Consider the following 23,040-nt stretch of genomic DNA (forward strand, 5'->3'; position numbering starts at 1 on the left):
CAAAATTGGCAACAGTAGTAAACAGGCGGCACAGCTTTGTTCAGTGGAGGAGAACAGCAAGGAGCGGCAGACACCGATAGTAGGCCCCAACCCAACTAGTAGGCCAAATGCAGTCTAATATTAACAAATACTTAACAAGAGCCTGAAAATGGAATTTCAGGACAGGAAACCAGGAGAACAGCAAGGAGCGGCAGACACTGTTAGTAGGCCCCAACCCAACTAGTAGGCCAAATGCAGTTGTTCCATTTAACAACTATTTAACAAGAGCCTGAAGATAGAAGCTCAGGAAAGGCAACCTGGAGAACACCTTGGAGCGGCAGACACCGTCTCTACAACCCAGACCCAACTTGTAGGCCTAATGCAGTTTTGTTTCAACAACTACTGAACGAGAGCTAGAAGATCGAAGCTATGGAGAGGCAACCTGGAGAACACCTTGGAGCAGAAGACACCGTCTCTACAACCTGTTATGACCTGGTGGTTAGGACAGGAATGGACCTGATGGTCAAGAGCACCCGGAAAGACCTGATAGCTAGAAAAATACAGGACAAGCTCTGGGAAGTGGAAACTCTGCTGACCGCAATCCCTAATCCTATCACACACACTAGAAATAGCCGTGGATTGCTCCTAACGCTCCCTATGCAACTCGTCACAGCCTCAGAACTAGCTAGCCCTAAAGATAGGAAAATAAAGCCTACCTTGCCTCAGAGAAATTCCCCAAAGGAAAAGGCAGCCCCCACATATATTGACTGTGAGTAAGATGAAATCACAAACACAGAGATGAAATAGATTTAGCAAAGAGAGGCCCGACTTACTGAACAGACAGAGGATAGGAAAGGTAACTTTGCGGTCAGCACAAAAACCTACAAAAAGCCACGCAGAGTGAGCAGGGAAAAAAAACCTTCCGCACCGACTCACGGTGCGGAGGCGCCCCTCTGCATCCCAGAGCTTCCAGCAAGCAAGGCAATATTCACAATAGCAAGCTGGGCAGAAAAAATAGCAAACAAGAAAATAGCAAAGAGGAACTTAGCTTCTGCTGGAGCAAACAGGTAACCAGAACGATCCAGGAGCGAACTAGACCAATAGTACAACATTGACAGGTGGCATGAAGCAATGATCTAAGTGGAGTTAAATAGAGCAGCCAGCTAACGAATTAACCTCGTCACCTGTGGAAGGAAACTCAGAAACACCCACAGCCACCAAAGGAAATCCATGGATGGAACCAGCCGAAGTACCATTCATGACCACAGGAGGGAGCCCGACAACAGAATTCAAAACAGTACCCCCCCTTGAGGAGGGGTCACCGAACCCTCACCAGAGCCCCCAGGCTGACCATGATGAGCCAAATGAAAGGCACGAACCAGATCGGCAGCATGAACATCAGAGGCAAAAACCCAGGAATTATCTTCCGGACCATAACCCTTCCACTTGACCAGGTACTGGAGTTTCCGTCTCGAAACACGAGAATCCAAAATCTTCTCCACCACATATTCCAACTCCCACCTCAACCAACACCGGGGCAGGAGGATCAACGGATGGAACCACAGGCACCACGTATCTCCGCAATAACGACCTATGGAACACATTATGGATGGCAAAAGAAGCAGGAAGGGCCAAACGAAATGACAAAGGATTGATAACCTCAGAAATCTTATATGGACCAATGAAACGAGGCTTAAACTTAGGAGAGGAAACCTTCATAGGAACATAACGAGACGACAACCAAACCAAATCCCCAACACGAAGTCGGGGACCCACACAGCGCTGGCGGTTAGCGAAACGTTGAGCCTTCTCCTGGGACAATGTCAAATTGTCCACCACATGAGTCCAAATCTGCTGCAACCTATCCACCACAGTATCTACACCAGGACAGTCTGAACACTTAACCTGCCCTGAAGAGAAACGAGGATGGAAACCAGAATTGCAGAAAAACGGCGAAACCAAAGTAGCCGAGCTGGCCCGATTATTAAGGGCGAACTCAGCCAATGGCAAAAAGAACACCCAATCATCCTGATCAGCAGAAACAAAGCATCTCAGATATGTTTCCAAAGTCTGATTAGTTCGTTCGGTTTGGCCATTTGTCTGAGGATGGAAAGCCGAGGAAAAAGACAAATCAATGCCCATCCTAGCACAAAAGGATCGCCAAAACCTCGAAACAAACTGGGAACCTCTGTCAGAAACGATGTTCTCCGGGATACCATGTAAACGAACCACATGCTGGAAAAATAATGGCACCAAATCAGAGGAGGAAGGCAATTTAGACAAAGGTACCAAATGGACCATCTTAGAAAAGCGATCACAAACGACCCAAATGACCGACATCTTTTGAGAGACGGGGAGATCCGAAATAAAATCCATAGAAATATGCGTCCAGGGCCTCTTCGGGACCGGCAAGGGCAAAAGCAACCCACTGGCACGAGAACAGCAGGGCTTAGCCCGAGCACAAGTCCCGCAGGACTGCACAAAAGAACGCACATCCCGTGACAAAGACGGCCACCAAAAGGATCTAGCCACCAAATCTCTGGTACCAAAGATTCCAGGATGCCCAGCCAACACTGAACAATGAATCTCAGAGATAACTCTACTAGTCCATCTATCAGGGACAAACAGTTTCTCCGCTGGGCAACGGTCAGGTCTATCAGCCTGAAATTTTTGCAGCACCCGCCCCAAATCAGGGGAGATGGCAGACAAAATTACCCCCTCTTTGAGAATACCCACCGGCTCAGGAACACCCGGAGAGTCAGGCACAAAACTCCTTGACAGGGCATCAGCCTTCACATTCTTAGAGCCCGGAAGGTACGAAACCACAAAATCAAAACGGGAGAAACATAACGACCATCGAGCCTGTCTCGGATTCAACCATTTGGCAGACTCAAGATAAGTCAAATTCTTGTGATCTGTCAAGACCACCACACGATGCTTGGCTCCTTCAAGCCAATGACGCCACTCCTCGAATGCCCACTTCATGGCCATCAACTCTCGATTACCAACATCATAATTGCGCTCAGCAGGAGAAAACTTTCTAGAAAAGAAAGCACATGGCTTCATCACCGAGCCATCAGAACTTCTTTGCGACAAAACAGCCCCTGCTCCAATCTCAGAAGCATCAACCTCAACCTGAAACGGGAGCGAAACATCTGGCTGGCACAACACAGGGGCAGAAGAAAAACGACGCTTCAACTCCTGAAAAGCCTCTACAGCTGCAGAAGACCAATTGACCACATCAGCACCCTTCTTGGTCAAATCAGTCAACGGATTAGCAACCCTGCTCCTAACGGTGATGACGACGGGCGAATATGGCCCTTCTCCAAGGATTCCTTTATATAACTCTGCATAGCGGCGTGCTCTGGCACAGATAAATTGAACAATCGGCCCTTAGGAAACTTACTACCAGGAATCAAATTAATTGCACAATCGCAATCCCTATGAGGAGGTAGGGCACTGGCTTTGGGCTCACCAAATAGATCCCGATAATCCAACAAAAACTCTGGAACTTCAGAAGGAGTGGAAGACGAAATAGACAAAAATGGAACATCACCATGTACCCCCTGGCAACCCCAGCTGGACACAGACATAGATTTCCAATCTAATACTGGATTATGGACCTGTAGCCATGGCAACCCCAAAACGACCACATCATGCAGATTGTGCAACACCAGAAAGCGGATATCCTCCTGATGTGCAGGAGCCATGCACATGGTCAATTGGGTCCAGTACTGAGGCTTATTCTTGGCCAAAGGCGTAGCATCAATTCCTCTCAATGGAATAGGATACTGCAAGGGCTCCAAGAAAAAACCACAGCGCCTAGCATACTCCAAGTCCATCAAATTCAGAGCAGCGCCTGAATCCACAAATGCCATAACAGAATAGGATGACAAAGAGCAAATCAGAGTAACAGACAATAGAAATTTAGACTGTACCGTACCAATGGTGGCAGACGTAGCGAACCGCTTAGTGCGCTTAGGACAATCGGAGATAGCATGAGTGGAATCACCACAGTAAAAACATAGCCCATTCCGACGTCTGTCTTCTTGCCGTTCAGCTCTGGTCAAAGTCCTATCACATTGCATAGGCTCAGGCCCATGCTCAGATAGTACCGCCAAATGGTGCACAGCTTTACGCTCACGCAAGCGTCGATCGATCTGAATGGCCAAAGACATAGACTCATTCAGACCAGCAGGCATGGGAAATCCCACCATGACATCCTTAAGGGCTTCAGTGAGACCCTTTCTGAAGATTGCTGCCAGGGCACATTCATTCCACTGAGTGAGCACAGACCACTTTCTAAACTTCTGACAATATATCTCCGATTCATCCTGACCCTGACACAGAGCCAGCAAGATTTTCTCTGCCTGATCCACTGAATTAGGTTCGTCATAAAGCAATCCAAGCGCCAGGAAAAACGCATCAACATCACGCAATGCCGGATCTCCTGGCGCAAGGGAAAATGCCCAGTCTTGAGGGTCACCACGTAACAAAGAAATAATGATCTTTACTTGTTGAACAGGGTCACCTGAGGAGCGAGGTTTCAAGGCAAGAAACAATTTACAATTATTTTTTAAATTCAAGAACTTAGATCTATCACCAAAAAACAAATCAGGAATTGGAATCCCAGGCTCTGACATCGGATTCTGAACCACAAAATCTTGAATGTTTTGTACCCTTGTAGTGAGATTATCCATCCAAGAGGACAGACCTTGAATGTCCATGTTTACACCTGTGTCCTGAAATACCCAGAGGTAAAGGGGAAAAGAGAGACAAAACACACTGCAAAGAAAAAAAAAATGGTCTCAGAACTTCTCTTATCCCTCTATTGAGATGCATTAATACTTTAGGCCACCTGTACTGTTATGACCTGGTGGTTAGGACAGGAATGGACCTGATGGCTACAAAAATACAGGACAAGCTCTGGGAAGTGGAAACTCTGCTGACCGCAATCCCTAATCCTATCAAACACACTAGAAATAGCCGTGGATTGCTCCTAACGCTCCCTATGCAACTCGTCACAGCCTCAGAACTAGCTAGCCCTAAAGATAGGAAAATAAAGCCTACCTTGCCTCAGAAAAATTCCCCAAAGGAAAAGGCAGTCCCCGCATATATTGACTGTGAGTAAGATGAAATCACAAACACAGAGATGAAATAGATTTAGCAAAGAGAGGCCCGACTTACTGAACAGACAGAGGATAGGAAAGGTAACTTTGCGGTCAGCACAAAAACCTACAAAAAGCCACGCAGAGTGAGCAGGGAAAAAAAAACCTTCAGCACCGACTCACGGTGCGGAGGCGCCCCTCTGCATCCCAGAGCTCCAGCAAGCAAGGCAATATTCACAATTGCAAGCTGGACAGAAAAAATAGCAAACAAGAAAACAGCAAAGAGGAACTTAGCTTCTGCTGGAGCAAACAGGTAACCAGAACGATCCAGGAGTGAACTAGACCAATAGTACAACGTTGACAGGTGGCATGAAGCAATGATCTAAGTGGAGTTAAATAGAGCAGCCAGCTAACGAATTAACCTCGTCACCTGTGGAAGGAAACTCAGAAACACCCACAGCCACCAGAGGAAATCCATGGATGGAACCAGCCGAAGTACCATTCATGACCACAGGAGGGAGCCCGACAACAGAATTCACAACACAGACCCAACTTGTAGGCCTAATGCAGTGTTGTTTCAACAACTACTGAACGAGAGCTAGAAGATCAAAGCTATGGAGAGGCAACCTGGAGAACACCTTGGAGCGGAAGACACCGTTTCTACAACCCAGACCCAACTTGTAGGCCTAATGCAGTGTTGTTTCAACAACTACTTAACGAGAGCTAGAAGATCGAAGCTATGGAGAGGCAACCTGGAGAACACCTTGGAGCGGCAGACACCGTCTCTACAACCCAGACCCAACTTGTAGGCCTAATGCAGTGTTGTTTCAACAACTACTGAACGAGAGCTAGAAGATCGAAGCTATGGAGAGGCAACCTGGAGAACACCTTGGAGCGGCAGACACCGTTAGTAGGCCCTACCGAAGTAGTAGCCCCAATGCAGTTTTCAAATTCCTATAGGCTGAAAACCAGACTATTGACGCTCAGCTTTTTTCAGAGGAGGACAGCTGTATTGAGTGGCGCAGACAGACACAGGTAGTAGGCCTTAAACAGAAAATTTGGCTCAATGCAGTTTAACAAAGGTTACAGGGGTACACAGGCAGCATTGCTCTGGTCAGTGGAGGACAATTTCAATTATGGACCACAGACAGACTTAGTACGCCTACAATTAAAAAAAGGATGCTCTATGCAATTTAAAATAGGTTCCAGGGGTACACGGACAGCATTGGTCTGGTCAGTGGAGGACTATTGGAAGGAGGGACCGCAGACAGGCTTAGTAGGCCTAACATAACAAAAGTAGGCTGTAGGCACTTTAAAATAGCTTCCAGGGGTACACAGGCAGCAGTGGTGTGGTCAGTGGAGGACTATTGGAAGGAGGGACCGCAGACAGGCTTAGTAGGCCTAACATTACAAAAGTAGGCTGTAGGCACTTTAAAATAGCTTCCAGGGGTACACGGGTAGCAGTGGTGTGGTCAGTGGAGGACTATTGGAAGGAGGGACCGCAGACAGGCTTAGTAGGCCTAACATAACAAAAGTAGGCTGTAGGCACTTTAAAATAGGTTCCAGGGGTACACGGGAAGCATTGGTCTGGTCAGTGGAGGACTATTGGAAGGAGGGACCGCAGACAGGCTTAGTAGGCCTAACATAACAAAAGTAGGCTGTAGGCCCTTAAAAATAGGTTCCAGGGGTGCACGGGCAGCAGTGGTCTGGTCAGTGAAGGACTATTGGAAGGAGGGACCGCAGACAGGCTTAGTAGGCCTAACATAACAAAATTAGGCTGTAGGCACTTTAAAATAGCTTCCAGGGGTACACGGGCAGCAGTGGTGTGGTCAGTGGAGGACTATTGGAAGGAGGGACCGCAGACAGGCTTAGTAGGCCTAACATTACAAAAGTTGGCTGTAGGCACTTTAAAATAGCTTCCAGGGGTACACGGGCAGCAGTGGTGTGGTCAGTGGAGGACTATTGGAAGGAGGGACCGCAGACAGGCTTAGTAGGCCTAACATAACAAAAGTAGGCTGTAGGTACTTTAAAATAGCTTCCAGGGGTACACGGGCAGCAGTGGTGTGGTCAGTGGAGGACTATTGGAAGGAGGGACGGCAGACAGGCTTAGTAGGCCTAACATAACAAAAGTAGGCTGTAGGCACTTTAAAATAGCTTCCAGGGGTACACGGGCAGCAGTGGTCTGGTCAGTGAAGGACTATTGGAAGGAGGGACCGCATACTGGCTTAGTAGGCCTAACATAACAAAAGTAGGCTGTAGGCCCTTAAAAATAGGTTCCAGGGGTGCACGGGCAGCAGTGGTCTGGTCAGTGAAGGACTATTGGAAGGAGGGACCGCAGACAGGCTTAGTAGGCCTAACATAACAAAATTAGGCTGTAGGCACTTTAAAATAGCTTCCAGGGGTACACGGGCAGCAGTGGTGTGGTCAGTGGAGGACTATTGGAAGGAGGGACCGCAGACAGGCTTAGTAGGCCTAACATTACAAAAGTTGGCTGTAGGCACTTTAAAATAGCTTCCAGGGGTACACGGGCAGCAGTGGTGTGGTCAGTGGAGGACTATTGGAAGGAGGGACCGCAGACAGGCTTAGTAGGCCTAACATAACAAAAGTTGGCTGTAGGCACTTTAAAAAAGCTTCCAGGGGTACACGGGCAGCAGTGGTGTGGTCAGTGGAGGTCTATTGGAAGGAGGGACCGTAGACAGGCTTAGTAGACCTAACATAACAAAAGTTGGCTCTATGCACTTGGAATTATCTTGCAGGGGTACACAGGCAGCATTGGTGTTGTCAGCGGAGGCCGATTGTAATGAGTGTCTGACAGTTAGCACTCCCAAAAAATAAATAGATGTTAATGTCTCGCAATACACCAAAATCAAAAAACAGAAGGGTGGCATACTTAGGTACAGGGGTGGGCTCCTCTGCTGTGTTTATGACCTAGTAATTTGGCGCAAAGTATTTACTGGTGTAAATATAGGACACTGCCCCTGACTATTTTAAGTAGCATCATACATGTCAACACATTGGTATTGTCAGTGCCAGGCATTGAAGGATGTCAGCGCATAGACTAAACATTGCTGGAGCTGTGAGAGATAATTTTGCAAATCGTAGAGCACTGTTTGAGCTGGTGGGGGGCAACTGTCTTGTGGCCGGCGGTACAGGCCCAGGGCCACTCATGTTACAACGGTGTGTCTGACGTTGGTTGCGCGCCACCACCGCCAGAGACACTTTATTGTACTATGAGGGACCCAGTGGCAGTGCCGTCGACCAAAAGCGTGCACACCCACCTCTTCAGACAAACGGCACTCTCACGGGTGCTTGCGCCAAGTGGCGAGACCACGGCCCCGTGGGGGGAGTTTGGCCATTTAGGGTGGTGTAAACATGTTGTATGCTGGACAAACAGCTGCTGCAAGTTACGAGATTGGAAAACTCAGTCAGAGCAGTCCAGAAGCAAGACCTTTTCATTGGAAATCTAGGTGTCAGCCGGGAAAGGGGGGGCAAAATAATTCGAAATCCAGTAGTGGTTCATTTTAATGAAGGTTAGATCATCAACATTTTGGGTAGCCAGATGAGTCCTTTTTTCGGTTAATATTGAACCAGCAGCACTGAATACTCTTTCTGATAGCACACTAGCTGCTGGGCAAGCAAGCTCCTGCAATGCATATTCTGCCAATTCTGGCCAGGTGTCTAATTTGGATGCCCAGTAATCAAATGGGAATGACGGTTGAGAGAGAACATCGATAAGGGATGAAAAATAATTAGTAACCATACTGGACAAATGTCTCCTGTCACTTTGAATTGATGCTGCAGTACCTGTCCTGTCTGCGGTCATTGCAAAATCACTCCACAACCTGGTCAGAAAACCCCTCTGTCCAACGCCACTTCTGATTTGTGCACCTCTAACACCTCTGGCCTGCTGCCCCCTGCAGCTCGTGTGATAACGCTCACCGTCGCTGTGTGCTGGGAATGCCTGAATCAAACGGTCAACGAGAGTTGATTGTTTGGTTGCTAATATTTGTTCCAGGTTCTCATGTTGCATAATATTTTGCAATTTGCCTTTATAGCGAGGATCAAGGAGGCAGGCCAACCAGTAATCGTCATCTGTCATCATTTTAATAATGTGTGGGTCCCTTTTCAGGATACGTAAGGCATAATCCGCCATGTGGGCCAAAGTTCCAGTTGTCAAATCTGCAGTCGTGCTGGGTTGAGGGGCAGTTTCAGGCAAATCTATGTCACTTGTCTCCCTAAAAAAACTTGAACCCGGCCTTGCAACGCCACCAGTTGCTATTGGCCCCGGAGAAGCTTCCTCATTAAAAAAATACTCATCCCCATCATCCTCCTCGTCCTCCTCCTCCTCCTGTTCACCCGCTAGCTCGCCCTGTACACTGCCCTGACCAGACAATGGCTGACTGTCATCAAGGCTTTCCTCTTCCTCTGCTGCAGACGCCTGCTCCTTTATGTGCGTCAAACTTTGCATCAGCAGACGCATTAGGAGGATGCTCATGCTTATTATGGCGTTGTCTGCACTTACCAGCCGTGTGCAGTCCTCAAAACACTAAAGGACTTGACACATGTCTCGTACCTTCGACCACTGCACACCTGACAACTCCATGTCTGCCATCCTACTGCCTTCCCGTGTATGTGTATCCTCCCACAAATACATAACAGCCCGCCTCTGTTCGCACAGTCTCTGAAGCATGTGCAGTGTTGAGTTCCACCTTGTTGCAACGTCGATGATTAGGCGATGCTGGGGTTCAAAGACCGCTGATAGGTCTGCATATGGCTGGAGTGTACGGGCGAACGGCGGATATGCGAGAAAAGTCCACGCACTTTGAGGGGCAGGTCGGATAACCCCAGATAACTTTTCAGGAAGCACTGCACCACCAGGTTTAAGGTGTGAGCCAGGCAAGGAATGGGTTTCAGTTGGGAAAGGGAGATGGCAGCCATGAAATTCCTTCCGTTATCACTCACTACCTTGCCTGCCTCAAGATCTACAGTGCCCAGCCACGACTGCGTTTCTTTCTGCAAGAACTTGGACAGAACTTCCGCGGTGTGTCTGTTGTCGCCCAAACACTTCATAGCCAATACAGCCTGCTGACGCTTGCCAGTAGCTGCCCCATAATAGGACACCTGGTGTGCAATAGTGGCAGCTGCGGATGGAGTGGTTGTGCGACTGCGGTCTGTGGACGAGCTCTCGCTTCTGCAGGAGGACGAGGAGGAGGAGGAGGGGGGGCGAACGGCTACAGCCAACTGTTTCCTAGACCGTGGGCTAGGCAGAACTGTCCCAATATTGCTGTCCCCTGTGGACCCTGCATCCACCACATTCACCCAGTGTGCCGTGATGGACACGTAACGTCCCTGGCCATGCCTACTGGTCCATGCATCTGTTGTCAGGTGCACCTTTGTACTCACAGATTGCCTGAGTGCATGGACGATGCGCTCTTTAACATGCTGGTGGAGAGCTGGGATGGCTTTTCTCGGAAAGAAGTGTCGACTGGGTAGCTCGTAGCGTGGTTCAGCGTAGTCCATCAGGGCTTTGAAAGTTTCAACTAACCAGTAGGGCATCATCTCTAACGAGATTAGTCTAGCTATGTGGGCGTTAAAACCCTGTGTACACGTATGCGAGGATGAGTACTTCCTTTTTCTAATGAGAGTCTCATGTAGGGTGAGCTGGACTGGAGAACTGGAGATCGTGGAACTAGCCGGGGTGCCGGTGGACATGGCAGACTGAGAGACGGTTGGAGACGGTATTCTTGCCGGTGCCCTAGATGCAGTGTTTCCTACTACGAAACTGGTGATTCCCTGACTGCTTTGGCCTGGCAACGAAACCTGCACAGATTCTGCTGGTGGTACGGAAAATGGTGGCCTTACAGTGACGGAAGGGATGTAGCGTTGCTGACTAGCTTCATTGGCCGAGGGTGCTACAACGTTAAGGGACGTTTGGTAGTTAGTCCAGGCTTGCAAATGCATGGTGGTTAAATGTCTATGCATGCAACTTGTATTTAGACTTTTCAGATTCTGACCTCTGCTTAAGGTAGTTGAACATTTTTGACAGATGACTTTGCACTGATCAATTAGATGTTGTTTAAAAAAATGCCAGACTGCACTCTTTCTAGCATCGGATACCTTTTCAGGCATTGCAGACTGAGCTTCTTTAACCGGATGGCCACGCTGTCCTCCAACTGGTTTTGGCTTTGCCACGCGTTTTGGGCCAGACACGGGCCCGGCAGATGGAACCTGTTGCGATGTTGATGCCTGCTGTGGTCCCTCCTCCTCCGCTTCAGAACTACTGCCGCCTCCACCCTGTTCCCCCAAAGGCTGCCAATCGGGGTCAACAACTGGGTCATCTATGAACTCCTCTTCTATCTCATGTGCAACTTCGTCTGTGTTACCGTGTAAGCCGGTGGTATAGCATTTGTGACGGGGCACCATAGTCTCATCAGGGTCTGATTCTGGATCAGTACACTGCGAGGGCAATGTGGTGGTCTGAGTCAAAGGAACAGCATAGTAATCTGGCTGTGGCTGTGCATCTGTGCACTCCATGTCCGATTCAACTTGTAATGGGCATGGCCTGTTAACTGTTTCACTTTCTAACCCAGGAACGGTATGTGTAAAGAGCTCCATGGAGTAACCCGTTGTGTCGCCTGACGCATCCTTCTTTGTTGTTGTTTTTGCTGAACAGGACAATGGAGTGACTTGTCCCTGAGCGTGAACATCCACTAATGACGCGCTGCTTTTACATTTACCAGTTTCAGAAGAGGAGGCAAAAGAGCTAGAGGCTGAGTCAGCAAGGAAAGCCAAAACTTGCTCTTGCTGCTCCGGCTTTAAAAGCGGTTTTCCTACTCCCAGAAAGGGGAGCGTTCGAGGCCTTGTGTAGCCAGACGACGAACATGGCTCCACAGCTCGAGACTTAGGTGCTATATTGTTTTTCCCACGACCACCTGATGCTCCACCACCACTACCATCATTACCAGCTGGCAATGAATGCCCACGGCCACGACCTCTTCCACCAGACTTCTTCATTGTTTTAAAAACGTTACCAAAGTAACGGTATTTGTTACTGTAAAACAACTTACAAGGTGAACTCAAACTTCTGTAGAATTTAGATATCCCTTTATAGGTGGGTGAGACTGCAAGGAAAATCAGGCACAATATTACACACTCGGTTTTCTGTGGCACACAATTAGACAGATGCCACACACGCAGGACTGGCACTGAAGCACAAATGCCAATATTAATCTCCCAATATTTATTTTTTTTCAGGGAGAATTTAAAACCCCCCCAAAAAAAAACAGACACTAGGCTTTCTGTGGCCCACAATTTGAGAGAGATGGCACACACGACTTGCACTGAAGCACAATGCCAATATTAATCTCCCACTATTTATTTTTTTTTCAGGGAGAATTTAAAAACCAAAATAAAAAAAAAACAGATACTAGGCTTTCTGTGGCCAACAATTTGAGAGAGATGGCACACACGACTGGCACTGAAGCACAAATGCCAATATTAATCTCCCACTATTTTTTTTGTTTTCACAGAGAATTTACAAACCAAAATAAATAAAAAAATCAGACACTAGGCTTTCTGTGGCCCACAATTTGAGAGAGATGGCACACACGACTTGCACTGACGCACAAATGCCAATATTAATCTCCCACTATTTATTTTTTTTCAGGGAGAATTTAAAAACCAAAATAAAAAAAAAACAGATACTAGGCTTTCTGTGGCCAACAATTTGAGAGAGATGGCACACACGACTGGCACTGAAGCACAAATGCCAATATTAACCTCCCACTATTTTTTTTGTTTTCACAGAGAATTTAAAAACCAAAATAAAAAAAACAGACACTAGGCTTTTTGTGGCCCACAATTTGAGAGAGATGGCACACACGACTTGCACTGAAGCACAATTGCCAATATTAATCTCCCACTATTTATTTTTTTTCAGGGAGAAATTAAAAACCAAAATAAAAAAAACAGACACTAGGCTTTCTGTGGCCAACAATTTGAGAGAGATGGCACACACGACTGGCACAGAAGCACAAATGCCAATATTAATCTCCCACTATTTATTTTTTCCAGGGAGAATTTAAACCCCCCCCCCCCCAAAAAGCAGACACTAGGCTTTCTGTGGCCCACAATTTGAGAGAGATGGCACACACGACTTGCACTGAAGCACAAATGCCAATATTAATCTCCCACTATTTATTTTTTTGTAGGGAGAATTTAAAAAACAAAAAACAAAAAAACAGACACTAGGCTTTCTGTGGCCCACAATTTGAGAGAGATGGCACACACAACTGACACTCAAGCACAAATGCCAATATTAATCTCCCACTATTTATTTTTTTTCAGGGAGAATTTAAATACCAAAATAAAAAAAAAACACTAGGCTTTCTGTGGCCAACAATTTGAGAGAGATGGCACACACGACTGGCACTCAAGCACAAATGCCAATATTAATCTCCCACTATTTATTTTTTTGCAGGGAGAATTTACAAAACAAAAAAAACAGACACAAGGCTTTCTGTGGCCCACAATTTGAGAGCTGTGCAGAAAGGAAGGAACAACAGGATTTGTGCTTTGAAAAAAGCAGTTGGTTTGCACAGCGGCGTACACACAGCAATGCAGCTATCAGGGAGCCTTCTAGGGCAGCCCAATGAGCTACAGCGCTGAGGAAAAAAAATGTAGCTTCCACTGCCCCTGCAAACAAAAGGTGGTGTTGGACAGTGGAAATCGCTACAGCACAAGCGGTTTGGTGGTTAATGGACCCTGCCTAATGCTATCCCTGCTTCTGACGAAGCGGCAGCAACCTCTCCCTATGCTCAGATCAGCAGCAGTAACATGGCGGTCGGCGGGAACGCCTCTTTATAGCCCCTGTGACGCCGCAGACAGCAAGCCAATTACTGCAATGCCCTTTTGTAAAATGGTGGGGACAAGGACCTATGTCATCACGCTGCCCACACTCTGCGTCCACCTTCATTGGCTGAGAAATGGCGCTTTTCGCGTCATTGAAACGCGACTTTGGCGCGAAAGTCGCGTACCGCATGGCCGACCCCACACAGGGATCGGGTCGGGTTTCATGAAACCCGACTGTGCCAAAAGTCGGCGACTTTTGAAAATGAACGATCCGTTTCGCTCAACCCTAGTCACCTATATGGGGAGGCTATTCTCTTATATCTCAGGTCAGTAAAAAGACGTCTTGGCGGTTATTAAGTGGCTAAACTTTCATGTCAGTCTATTTAATTTAATAATTTAATCTCTTTTCTAATATCCTCGCTTGAAGAGGCAAGGTTAGTTTCTGCTGCTGGCAATTCTTGCTACAATGTGCACTGACAGTGCGCTCTGTTGTTGGCTCATGACTTCTCATCAGAGCCGTAGAGGGAGCGCACTGTCACTGTGTGTATTAAAAAGAATATTGCACAGTGACAAGATCCTATCGAACATACGTCTTAATTGACAACAGATGCCTGCTCAGTAGAGCAGGGACAAGCTCAGCCTCTGAAACAGACAGCACTGATGACTCTTGCTTCAGCGTGCAGGCAGAGGCTGCAGCAGTGAGGACAGTCTCTGGCCCTTGATGAAATCTTATTTAAGTGTCCCAGTAGGCAACAGGGGGTTCTCAAATGAAGCGTAATCAAAAAGGAATTAAGTAACAAAAATAAATACAGAAGTTAGATACCGTAGTGAGGAATTCATAGGGGATTTTTATCTATAGCATATTATAAAAGAGAATAGATTATTACATTAAATACATGTATTATTTAATTATTATTTACATAAATCCTCAATGTATAATTGACGATTAAAATAAATGTTAGTTTAACACCACCTATTTAATGAGAGAAGTAGGCATTTTCTGCTATCTCAGGTAAGTCAAAATTGGACCAGAAAGTAAATACCACTAAGAATAAGGTAAGCATCAAAACTGCAGCTGCCTGAGATTAGTCACAGAAAATAGCTCTTCGGTTTTTTTTTTTAAACCTCTCAACTCTTTTAAAAATAAGTCTTAAGGTACCTTCACACTCAGCGACGCTGCAGCGATACCGACAACGATGTCGATCGCTGCAGCGTCGCTGTTTGGTCGCTGGAGAGCTGTCACACAGACAGCTCTCCAGCGACCAACGATGCCGGTAACCAGGGTAAACATCGGGTTACTAAGCGCAGGGCCGCGCTTAGTAACCCGATGTTTACCCTGGTTACCAGCGTAAAAGTTAAAAAAAAAAACACTACATACTTACATTCCGCTGTCTGTCCCCGGCGCTGTGCTTTCCTGCACTGGCTGTGAGCACAGCGGCCGGAAAGCAGAGCGGTGACGTCACTGCTGTGCTTTCCGGCTGGCCGGCGCTCACAGCCAGTGCAGGAAAGCACTGATGTTTACCCTGGTTACCAGTGAAGACATTGCTGGATCGGCGTCACACACGCCGATTCAGCGATGTCTGCAGGGAGTCCAGCGACGAAATAAAGTGCTGGACTTTCTGCAGCGACCAACGACATCACAGCAGGATCCTGATCGCTGCTGCCTGTCAAACTGAACAATATCGCTAGCCAGGACGCTGCAACGTCACGGATCGCTAGCGATATCGTTTAGTGTGACGGTACCTTTATTCGTGGGCTTCTCCTTTAAGGAACCTTTACATAAAAGGAAGACCTCGCACCTAATAATTTAGCAATGTAAACTTCCTAGCAATTAAAGGGAATCCGTCACCAGGTTTTTATTGCATCTGACACCATCACTGATTGGCAGCTTTTTGCCTATGCACAGCGTACACTAAAAGCTTTCAATTTGTGTTTTGGGCGGGTTTATACAGAGCTCAACATTCAGAGAACCAGAAGATATAACAGTGAGCAGCAAGCAGCCCAGTAAGTTACTCATCACTGGAGTCGGGGTCTCTGTTTCTATATTATTCTGCTTTCAAATGGGGTAGCAAATACCTGGTGTCAGATTTCTTTTAATCAATAAATGAGAAACTGCATTTGTCTTTCATTACATATTGATCACTTGTTCATTGCAGCACATCCACTTGAATAAACAGTGTATGTGCTGCTGACAATACTAGAAGTGATGGGAGCAAATGATCACAAATATCTAATATGGGAACATGATAATTAAAGGAAGTGAGCACTAATCAGCTTCTCATATCATTAATCAGCAGTTATTATGGGCAGTATCACTGCCTGTGTAAAATAACCATAAGCTGATTGTAAGTAGATCTCAACAAATGTTTCCCAGAGTTCTACAAAGAAAGACATCATGTCTATGGCCAACCGTCTGGTAATCATTTAATGTATTTAAGTAAGGAATTTGGCCCTCAAATTGCAGGGAATGAAACAAATTCTTTAATGGCTATCTAATTAGTTGTTAACATTTCAGTCCTAAAATTGGACCTTCGTCAGAACTGATTGGCAGCAATAATATTCAATCTCCATCCATTTGTTTAGACATGGCAGTGGCATCCAGATAATTACTGATTTGGGTGAACTTGGTTACAGAAGTGGTGGACACTATCTGCAATGATGTTCTCCCCACAGCTTCTTCATGAGCTTAGCTCCAAAGGCTTGTGGACACCATCTGCCATAATGTTCTCCCCATAGCTTCTTCAACTGCTTTATGATGTTCTATTCCATTGATTCGTCATGAGCTTGGCTCCAGAAAAGATGGACACCATATGCTATGGTATTTTGCCACAATGATTCTTCATAAGTTTAGCTCCAGAAGTGGTAGACACCATCTGCTATAATGTTCTCCTCCAATGCTTCTTCATGAGTTTAGTTCCAAAAACGGTTGACACCATCTACTATGCTTCTTCATGAGCTTGGCTCCAGAAAGGGTGGACACCATCTGCTATGATGGTTTTCCCCACTACTTTTTCATGAGACCTAGAACAGGAGAGAAGGATTGGGCTTTTGTAAGTTCAAATGCCTAAAGTTTTTGTTTTCGGACAAGATAAGCCACTGCCAGACATGTCTGGCAGCAACTTTTTCCCTCTCTCTCGCTTTTGAACACTTCGCCAAGAAGGGTGAGGTGTGTGGGGGTGAAAGGCGCTATTTCATGAGCATGAACAGTTGTACACTGTTTTAAAAAAAAAAAAAAGAATAATACTGATACAATTTATTGTATAAGCCCCAGTGTAATGAAGAATAAAGAATTATCAGGAGATGAAGAGGTTACGAAAATGTTGCATTTGGCCCCTTGTACTGTTCATGTTATCAATGTATGTAAACAGATACTTGCAGCAATCCAATTATAGTTAACGTCTCAAGTTAATAAATTACACACTACGTTTAATTATTCCACCCAGGATTCAGTTAGAAGAGGAGAATCTTGGAATAGAATAGTTAGAAGATAAAATAATTATGGTTTTATCTCTGCTCCACATATAATATCTGTTTTATGCTGATCAATGGAAGAGATCGCCTATAGCCAACTAGAAATTCAATGACAAAATCAAAGTTTAGTAACATCAATGAGATGGGAGGCTGAGTATATCAATGATGTAGAACGTAGAGCTCGTGGCAGGAGATAGAGATCTCCAGAGCAATCAACTCTGTGTTCATCATTTCTCTGTCTGTGAGCCACGCCATGTATTAAAAGGGAAATAGCTATTAAAAAGGAATCTTTTGTGTGCTGCATAGTCTTGGCTTTCTTCAGCTTCATTCATGAGAAAAATGTCAAAGATTTTAAATCAGAAAGTCTATCTCCCTTATAAATTTAGCATTGGTGTTAATGTCTGTGTATCTTCTGTAACTGCTGTTACTCAAAATGTATTTATGGGGCTGCACAATGTCTAATCCACTTTGATTATTTAAAATTTAGTTTTTTTAAAGTTTACAATTTTTGAATGCTTTGGATGAAATTCCCCAAATGTAATTTTTTTTATGTACCTGTTCGTATACCATTATCAGTAGTATTCAATTTACAATACAAAGAAAAAAGATCTTTAACGTAAATAGGTACTCCATTTTTGGTCTATGGGATACCACTAGACATAGAGAGTGGAAAATCGATAAAAACATATCCTAGTAATGGTCCATTTAGATGAACCAATATTCAGACAAATCACCTCGACGAATGAGCAAAACTCTTGTTTGTCAGATACGATTATTTTTAAGCTGGTCTAAAAACGATCATTGTTAGCTGCTCAACTTCCCATACAAATGGGTGATATGCTGCCAATAAGGCTGGGTTCACATTGCGTTAGTGGGAGTCCGCTGACAGAATCCGTTACTTAGCGGCACTAACGCTATCTAATGGATCTGTCAGCGCACCCATTGACCGCAATTTATGTAGCGCATCGCTACGCTAACGCATGCCATTATTGGCATGCGTTAGTGATGTGCCGTTATTTTGTGATGGACATCGAACGCTGTCTGCAGCGTCTTTGGGTTCGTTCTCGCTAGCACAGATCGGGTATCTGCGCTAGCGCGATCGCATAACGCGATCCCTTTTTGGCAATTGCGCTAACGCAGTCCGTTAGCGTATGCGCTAAACGGACTGCACTAATGCAATGTGAACCTAGCCTAACATGATATTCTATGGACAGCGATGATTGCATTTAATCTTGGACTCACTTTGACAGAAATCTTGGACAACCTCTTTTGAGTACTACTTGAGAACAGTGGAGCTATTAATGATATCCGTTATAGTAGTCTAGGGTAATGGACAAATTAGGTCTACCTTCCTGATGGTATAGGCCTGGACAATGTACAGTTGGTCACCCTACTTCGTGGCTAAGATTACTGCAGATGTCAATATTTATTTCCCTGGTTATCTAAAATAATGAAGATAATATCCAGTTTCTATGTAACCTAGAATAGTGTGTTTCTGGTGTTCAACTTTATTTTCCTCCTCAGACTCCATCAGTGTATCCTATCTTTTCTTTTATAGCAAGCTTAATGATTTATTATCTGGCCTGTCCATGTTCTTTGTGACCTCTGAGGATCAGAACAGGAGAGTACAATGACATTACTAGAAAATGCCTCCGATGGTGACCTTCACACAACATAAGTCATAGGTCTGCTTTGCTCATAATGGGACTGGGCTAGATATTTTGTTTGCCCATTCTGGGTTGGTGGTACTTTGTAGATATGATAATTTAAGAGGGGCACTTTGAGGTTATAAATGTATGAGGGGCACTGTGAGGTTATAATGTATGAGGGGCACTGTGGGGTATCATAATGTGTAGGTGGTAATGGCGGCATTATACTGTCTGAGAAAGGCATTGTGGGAGTATCGTACTGTGAGGGAAAGCATTGTGGGGGCATCATACTATGTGAGGAGGCACTGTGGAGGCACAACAATGTGTTATGTGACATTATGGAAGCATTATAATGAATAAAGGGCAATGTCGGGCCATCATATGTGAAAAGCTTTGTGGGGCTATTATAATATATGAAAGCCCTGTGGGGTGTTCTACTATGTGACAGCACTATGAGGCTGTCACAAATACTGTTTGTGTTATTTTGAGCCATCAAACTGTATGTCACGGCGCCACTCAGCGCCGCCGCTCCTGCCGCCCCGCCTGCCACTCTGCCCCGCTCGCCGACATACTTACCCTCTTCGGCGCGCTACTCCTGCAGGCGCGCGTTCTTCCTTCTTCTCCTCCTGATTCACCGCAGCTTCCTGGTGTCCGTCGGGTGCGCATGCTCACTCCATCTCTCTCTGCGCACGCACACTTTCTCTTTGGTATGCTGGCGCGCCGCTTCTCCTCTCTTTGACCCTGGAGGATCCTGACCCGGAAGTCCTTCTGTGTCTCTCCTATTTAAGGTAACTCCTTCCTCTGCTCCATGCCTGAATGTCATTTGTCCTCATTTGACCCAGGTACCTCTGTACCTTGCTCTGTCCTGTGCGTTTGCCATACCTTGCTCTGTCCTGTGCGTTCGCCATACATTGTTCTGTCCTGTGCGTTCGCGATACCTTGTTCTGTCCTGTGCATTCGCCATAGTTTGCTCTGTCCCGTGCGTTCGCCATACCTTGCTCTGTCCTGTGCGTCCGTCATACCCTGCCTGTCCTGTGTTTCCGCCATACACTGCCTGTCCTGTGTTTCCACCAGACCCCACCTGTCCTGTGTTTCTGCCATACCCTACCTGTCCTGTGTTTCCGCCGTACCCTGCCTGTCCTGTGTTTCCATCATATCCAGTCTGTCCTGGGTGTCCACCTTATCCAGCCTATTCTCAGTCTCAGTCATTGCCAGTCTGTCCTGTGTCTCCGATATAGTCAGTTCTGCGTCTTTTCCACTTCTACTTCCTGTCCCCGGGTATCAGCTTCTGTGGCAATAGTCTCTCTTGGGCCTGCCTCTAACACTCCATGTATTGTGGGTGGTCCACCTGGCCAGCTCACACTTGGGAGGTTCGTTGTTGTGGTTCTCCGGGTTCAGTTCCAAAGGAGCTGACACTGTGTAGGGAAGCATCATACCGTTTGAGGGGCAGTATTGGGCATTATATTTTACGTAGGCAGCTTATAGAGGAAATCAACTGTGTGGAGAGGCCATTGTGGGGGTGTCATATTGAGAAGACATCATTCTGCAAGGCAAACATGCCTTCTCTCATTATATTGGGATGGGAAGACATCATTCTGTCTGGGGACCATGAATGGGAAGCACTAAGGCTAGGTTCACATTGCGTTCATTGACTACGTTTAACGGGCTACGTTACACCGCGGCATAACGAGGTGTAACGTAGTCCGTTAACGCCGCCATTGAATGCAATGGCGAACGCATCGCTAGCGCACGCCCACAATGGGCGTGCGCTAGTGATGTGCCATCATTTGAGTGACGGACCCGAGACACGGGCTGCAGCATTTCCGGGTCCGTCACTGCTAGTGCAGATGGAGCTAGCAGATGCTCCATCTGCGCTAGCGTGATGTAGCACAGGCACTTGCGCTAGCAGCAGCCCGTTAGCGTATGTGCTGAACGGGCTGCTGCTAACGCAATGTGAACCTAGCCTAAGGGAATTAAGATATTAATTATTTCTTTGTAGTTGCACAAAAAAGTCTGGGTAAAGTAAGGAGTCTAGTTTGGCAAAGAATATACTGTATTTGTGCTGCTGCCCTTTTTTCCAATGCACTCTGTACATGCATGGAAAATGATGGACACGCCACGCTACGAAGTCCAAAAGAAGCTTCTTTAAAATGTTCTCATTTCCTTTCTTGACTGTTAATGGCTGGTCTGTTCTCATTGTGAGATGGTTAATATTCTTCTACTCCTAAATATATTCCTTAAACCAAGATTACTTTTTAATCTCTCGGGTCATGGACTAAATGTTCCTTTCACTTTGCAAATAGGTGATTATTAGAATAATGGTGCTCCACAGTGACTACAAAAATGTCACAAAAGATTTCCATCATTATTTTGCTATTGCGGAAAAAGAACACAACACATCCTATTTTGTAGGATGCGATGTTTTACAGCAGCAATTTTGTTGGGACTGTAACACATTAGGGCCATCATAAAATGTTCTTTTTGTAAATGTTTCTCATGATTAAAAGCGAAGGCTGTTAAATAAAATATGTATATCTCGTTATAAAAGCAGCAATAATTTGTGGGTTTCATTAAGCGAATGCTAAATGGTTTCTAGAATTAATTTTTTGACTCTTTGAAAAAAAAATTCTCAATTGAACATCCTATTAAACCAATATCTTTATACAACTTTTATGTCTTCAGATTCTGGAAAACTTCCGCGAGCATCCATAGCATCCATCATTTTGGTTGCTCTTTTATTCCTTTCCTGGGCCGTAATGTGCTGGTTTCTGGTTTGCAGAAGGTAAGGAAAATTTATTGTGTTCTCTACTTATTGTATATTTGTTTCTTGTCAATCATTTTGACAATCAGACTCTTCGTCATGTCACCAGCCTGACGGTATCTGAATGCCCCTGCAGAGGCTGTGAGCATTTACATCTTGTATGTGTGCATCTTTATCTGTCTATGTTCAGCTCCAGCTGTCATTTCTGCCTCCCTGGATATTATTATTATTACAGTCTGTTTTATTCTATTTGCATTTTTGGCTATTTTTTACATCATTCCTTATACAAAGAAAAGCCTCTGTTCAGTCATCATTACTAATTATTTTCTGGATTCATCTTGACCATATCAATATACCTAATTTGGACGTGTCCGTGTGTCTGTGCACAATGAGTCATCCACAGTTGGGCGTAAGGAGAGGAGCTCCCCCTGGTGGCGAATTAAGACATAAGCCTTTTTTGAATGTTAGCCTGCGAGGCAACACTGTGAGGCAAGATTGCAAAGATGGATCAAATTGAGCATGTTGCTGCACATAGAGAAGCGAATCGCATACGGATGCGTAACCTGCGTCTTAATGAAACAGAAGATGAACAAAATTGTCGAAGAACTGCTGATGCAGCCCAACAGAGGGCGGCCAGAGCAAGAGAAACTAATGAAGTAACTGAATAACATAGAGCATCTAATGCTGCACGACAACAAGCAACACGCAATGCACAAAGTGATACACACATTTCACAAAAAAGATAGAATACGTGTCCAAAATTCCAGAGCCACTCGACGACAGCAAGTTACATTTGCCGCTAGTGGACCTTTCAATCAAATTAATGAGACGCGTATTGAAGAGCACTATGCTGGCGAACTGACATTTCGATGTCAGTTCTGCCAATCTAAAAATTTGAAAGACGAAATGGCACAGGACAAAACATTCCCTTCCTGTAACAAGAGAGGGTGCATCCAATTGCGTCCAATTCATATGGATGATCAATTAGTCAAGTTGATGAAAGGAGAGCATCAGCACTCCAATAACTTTATGGCTAATATAAGGCAATACAATAGCTTGCTTGCTTTGGCATCACTGTGAGTACAAGTAGCGCCTCCTCCTGGGCATGGCCCATACTCTTTTCAAATTCAGGGACAAATTTACCACAGAACTATCCCATTGCATCCTGCTGTGGGTCGTACTCCCAAGTTTGCCCAGATTTATATCTTGGACAGTGAAGAAA

At 45.6% G+C, this 23,040-nt stretch overlaps 1 protein-coding gene across 1 annotated transcript in view; it reads left to right on the forward strand.

The window, feature by feature from the left end:
* TPO (thyroid peroxidase) overlaps positions 1 to 22,486 on the forward strand; it is a 241,509-nt gene extending 219,023 nt beyond the window's left edge. Inside the window, exons 13-14 of the mRNA XM_069726806.1 lie at positions 21,740 to 21,839; positions 22,354 to 22,486. Of these exons, the coding sequence (XP_069582907.1) occupies positions 21,740 to 21,839; positions 22,354 to 22,486 (233 nt within the window). The remainder of the gene's footprint in view (positions 1 to 21,739; positions 21,840 to 22,353) is intronic.
* The last annotated feature ends 554 nt before the right edge of the window (positions 22,487 to 23,040 follow it).

Source organism: Ranitomeya imitator, chromosome 5 (genome assembly GCF_032444005.1).
Source record: "Ranitomeya imitator isolate aRanImi1 chromosome 5, aRanImi1.pri, whole genome shotgun sequence".
In the NCBI taxonomy this organism is placed as follows: Eukaryota; Metazoa; Chordata; class Amphibia; order Anura; family Dendrobatidae; genus Ranitomeya; species Ranitomeya imitator.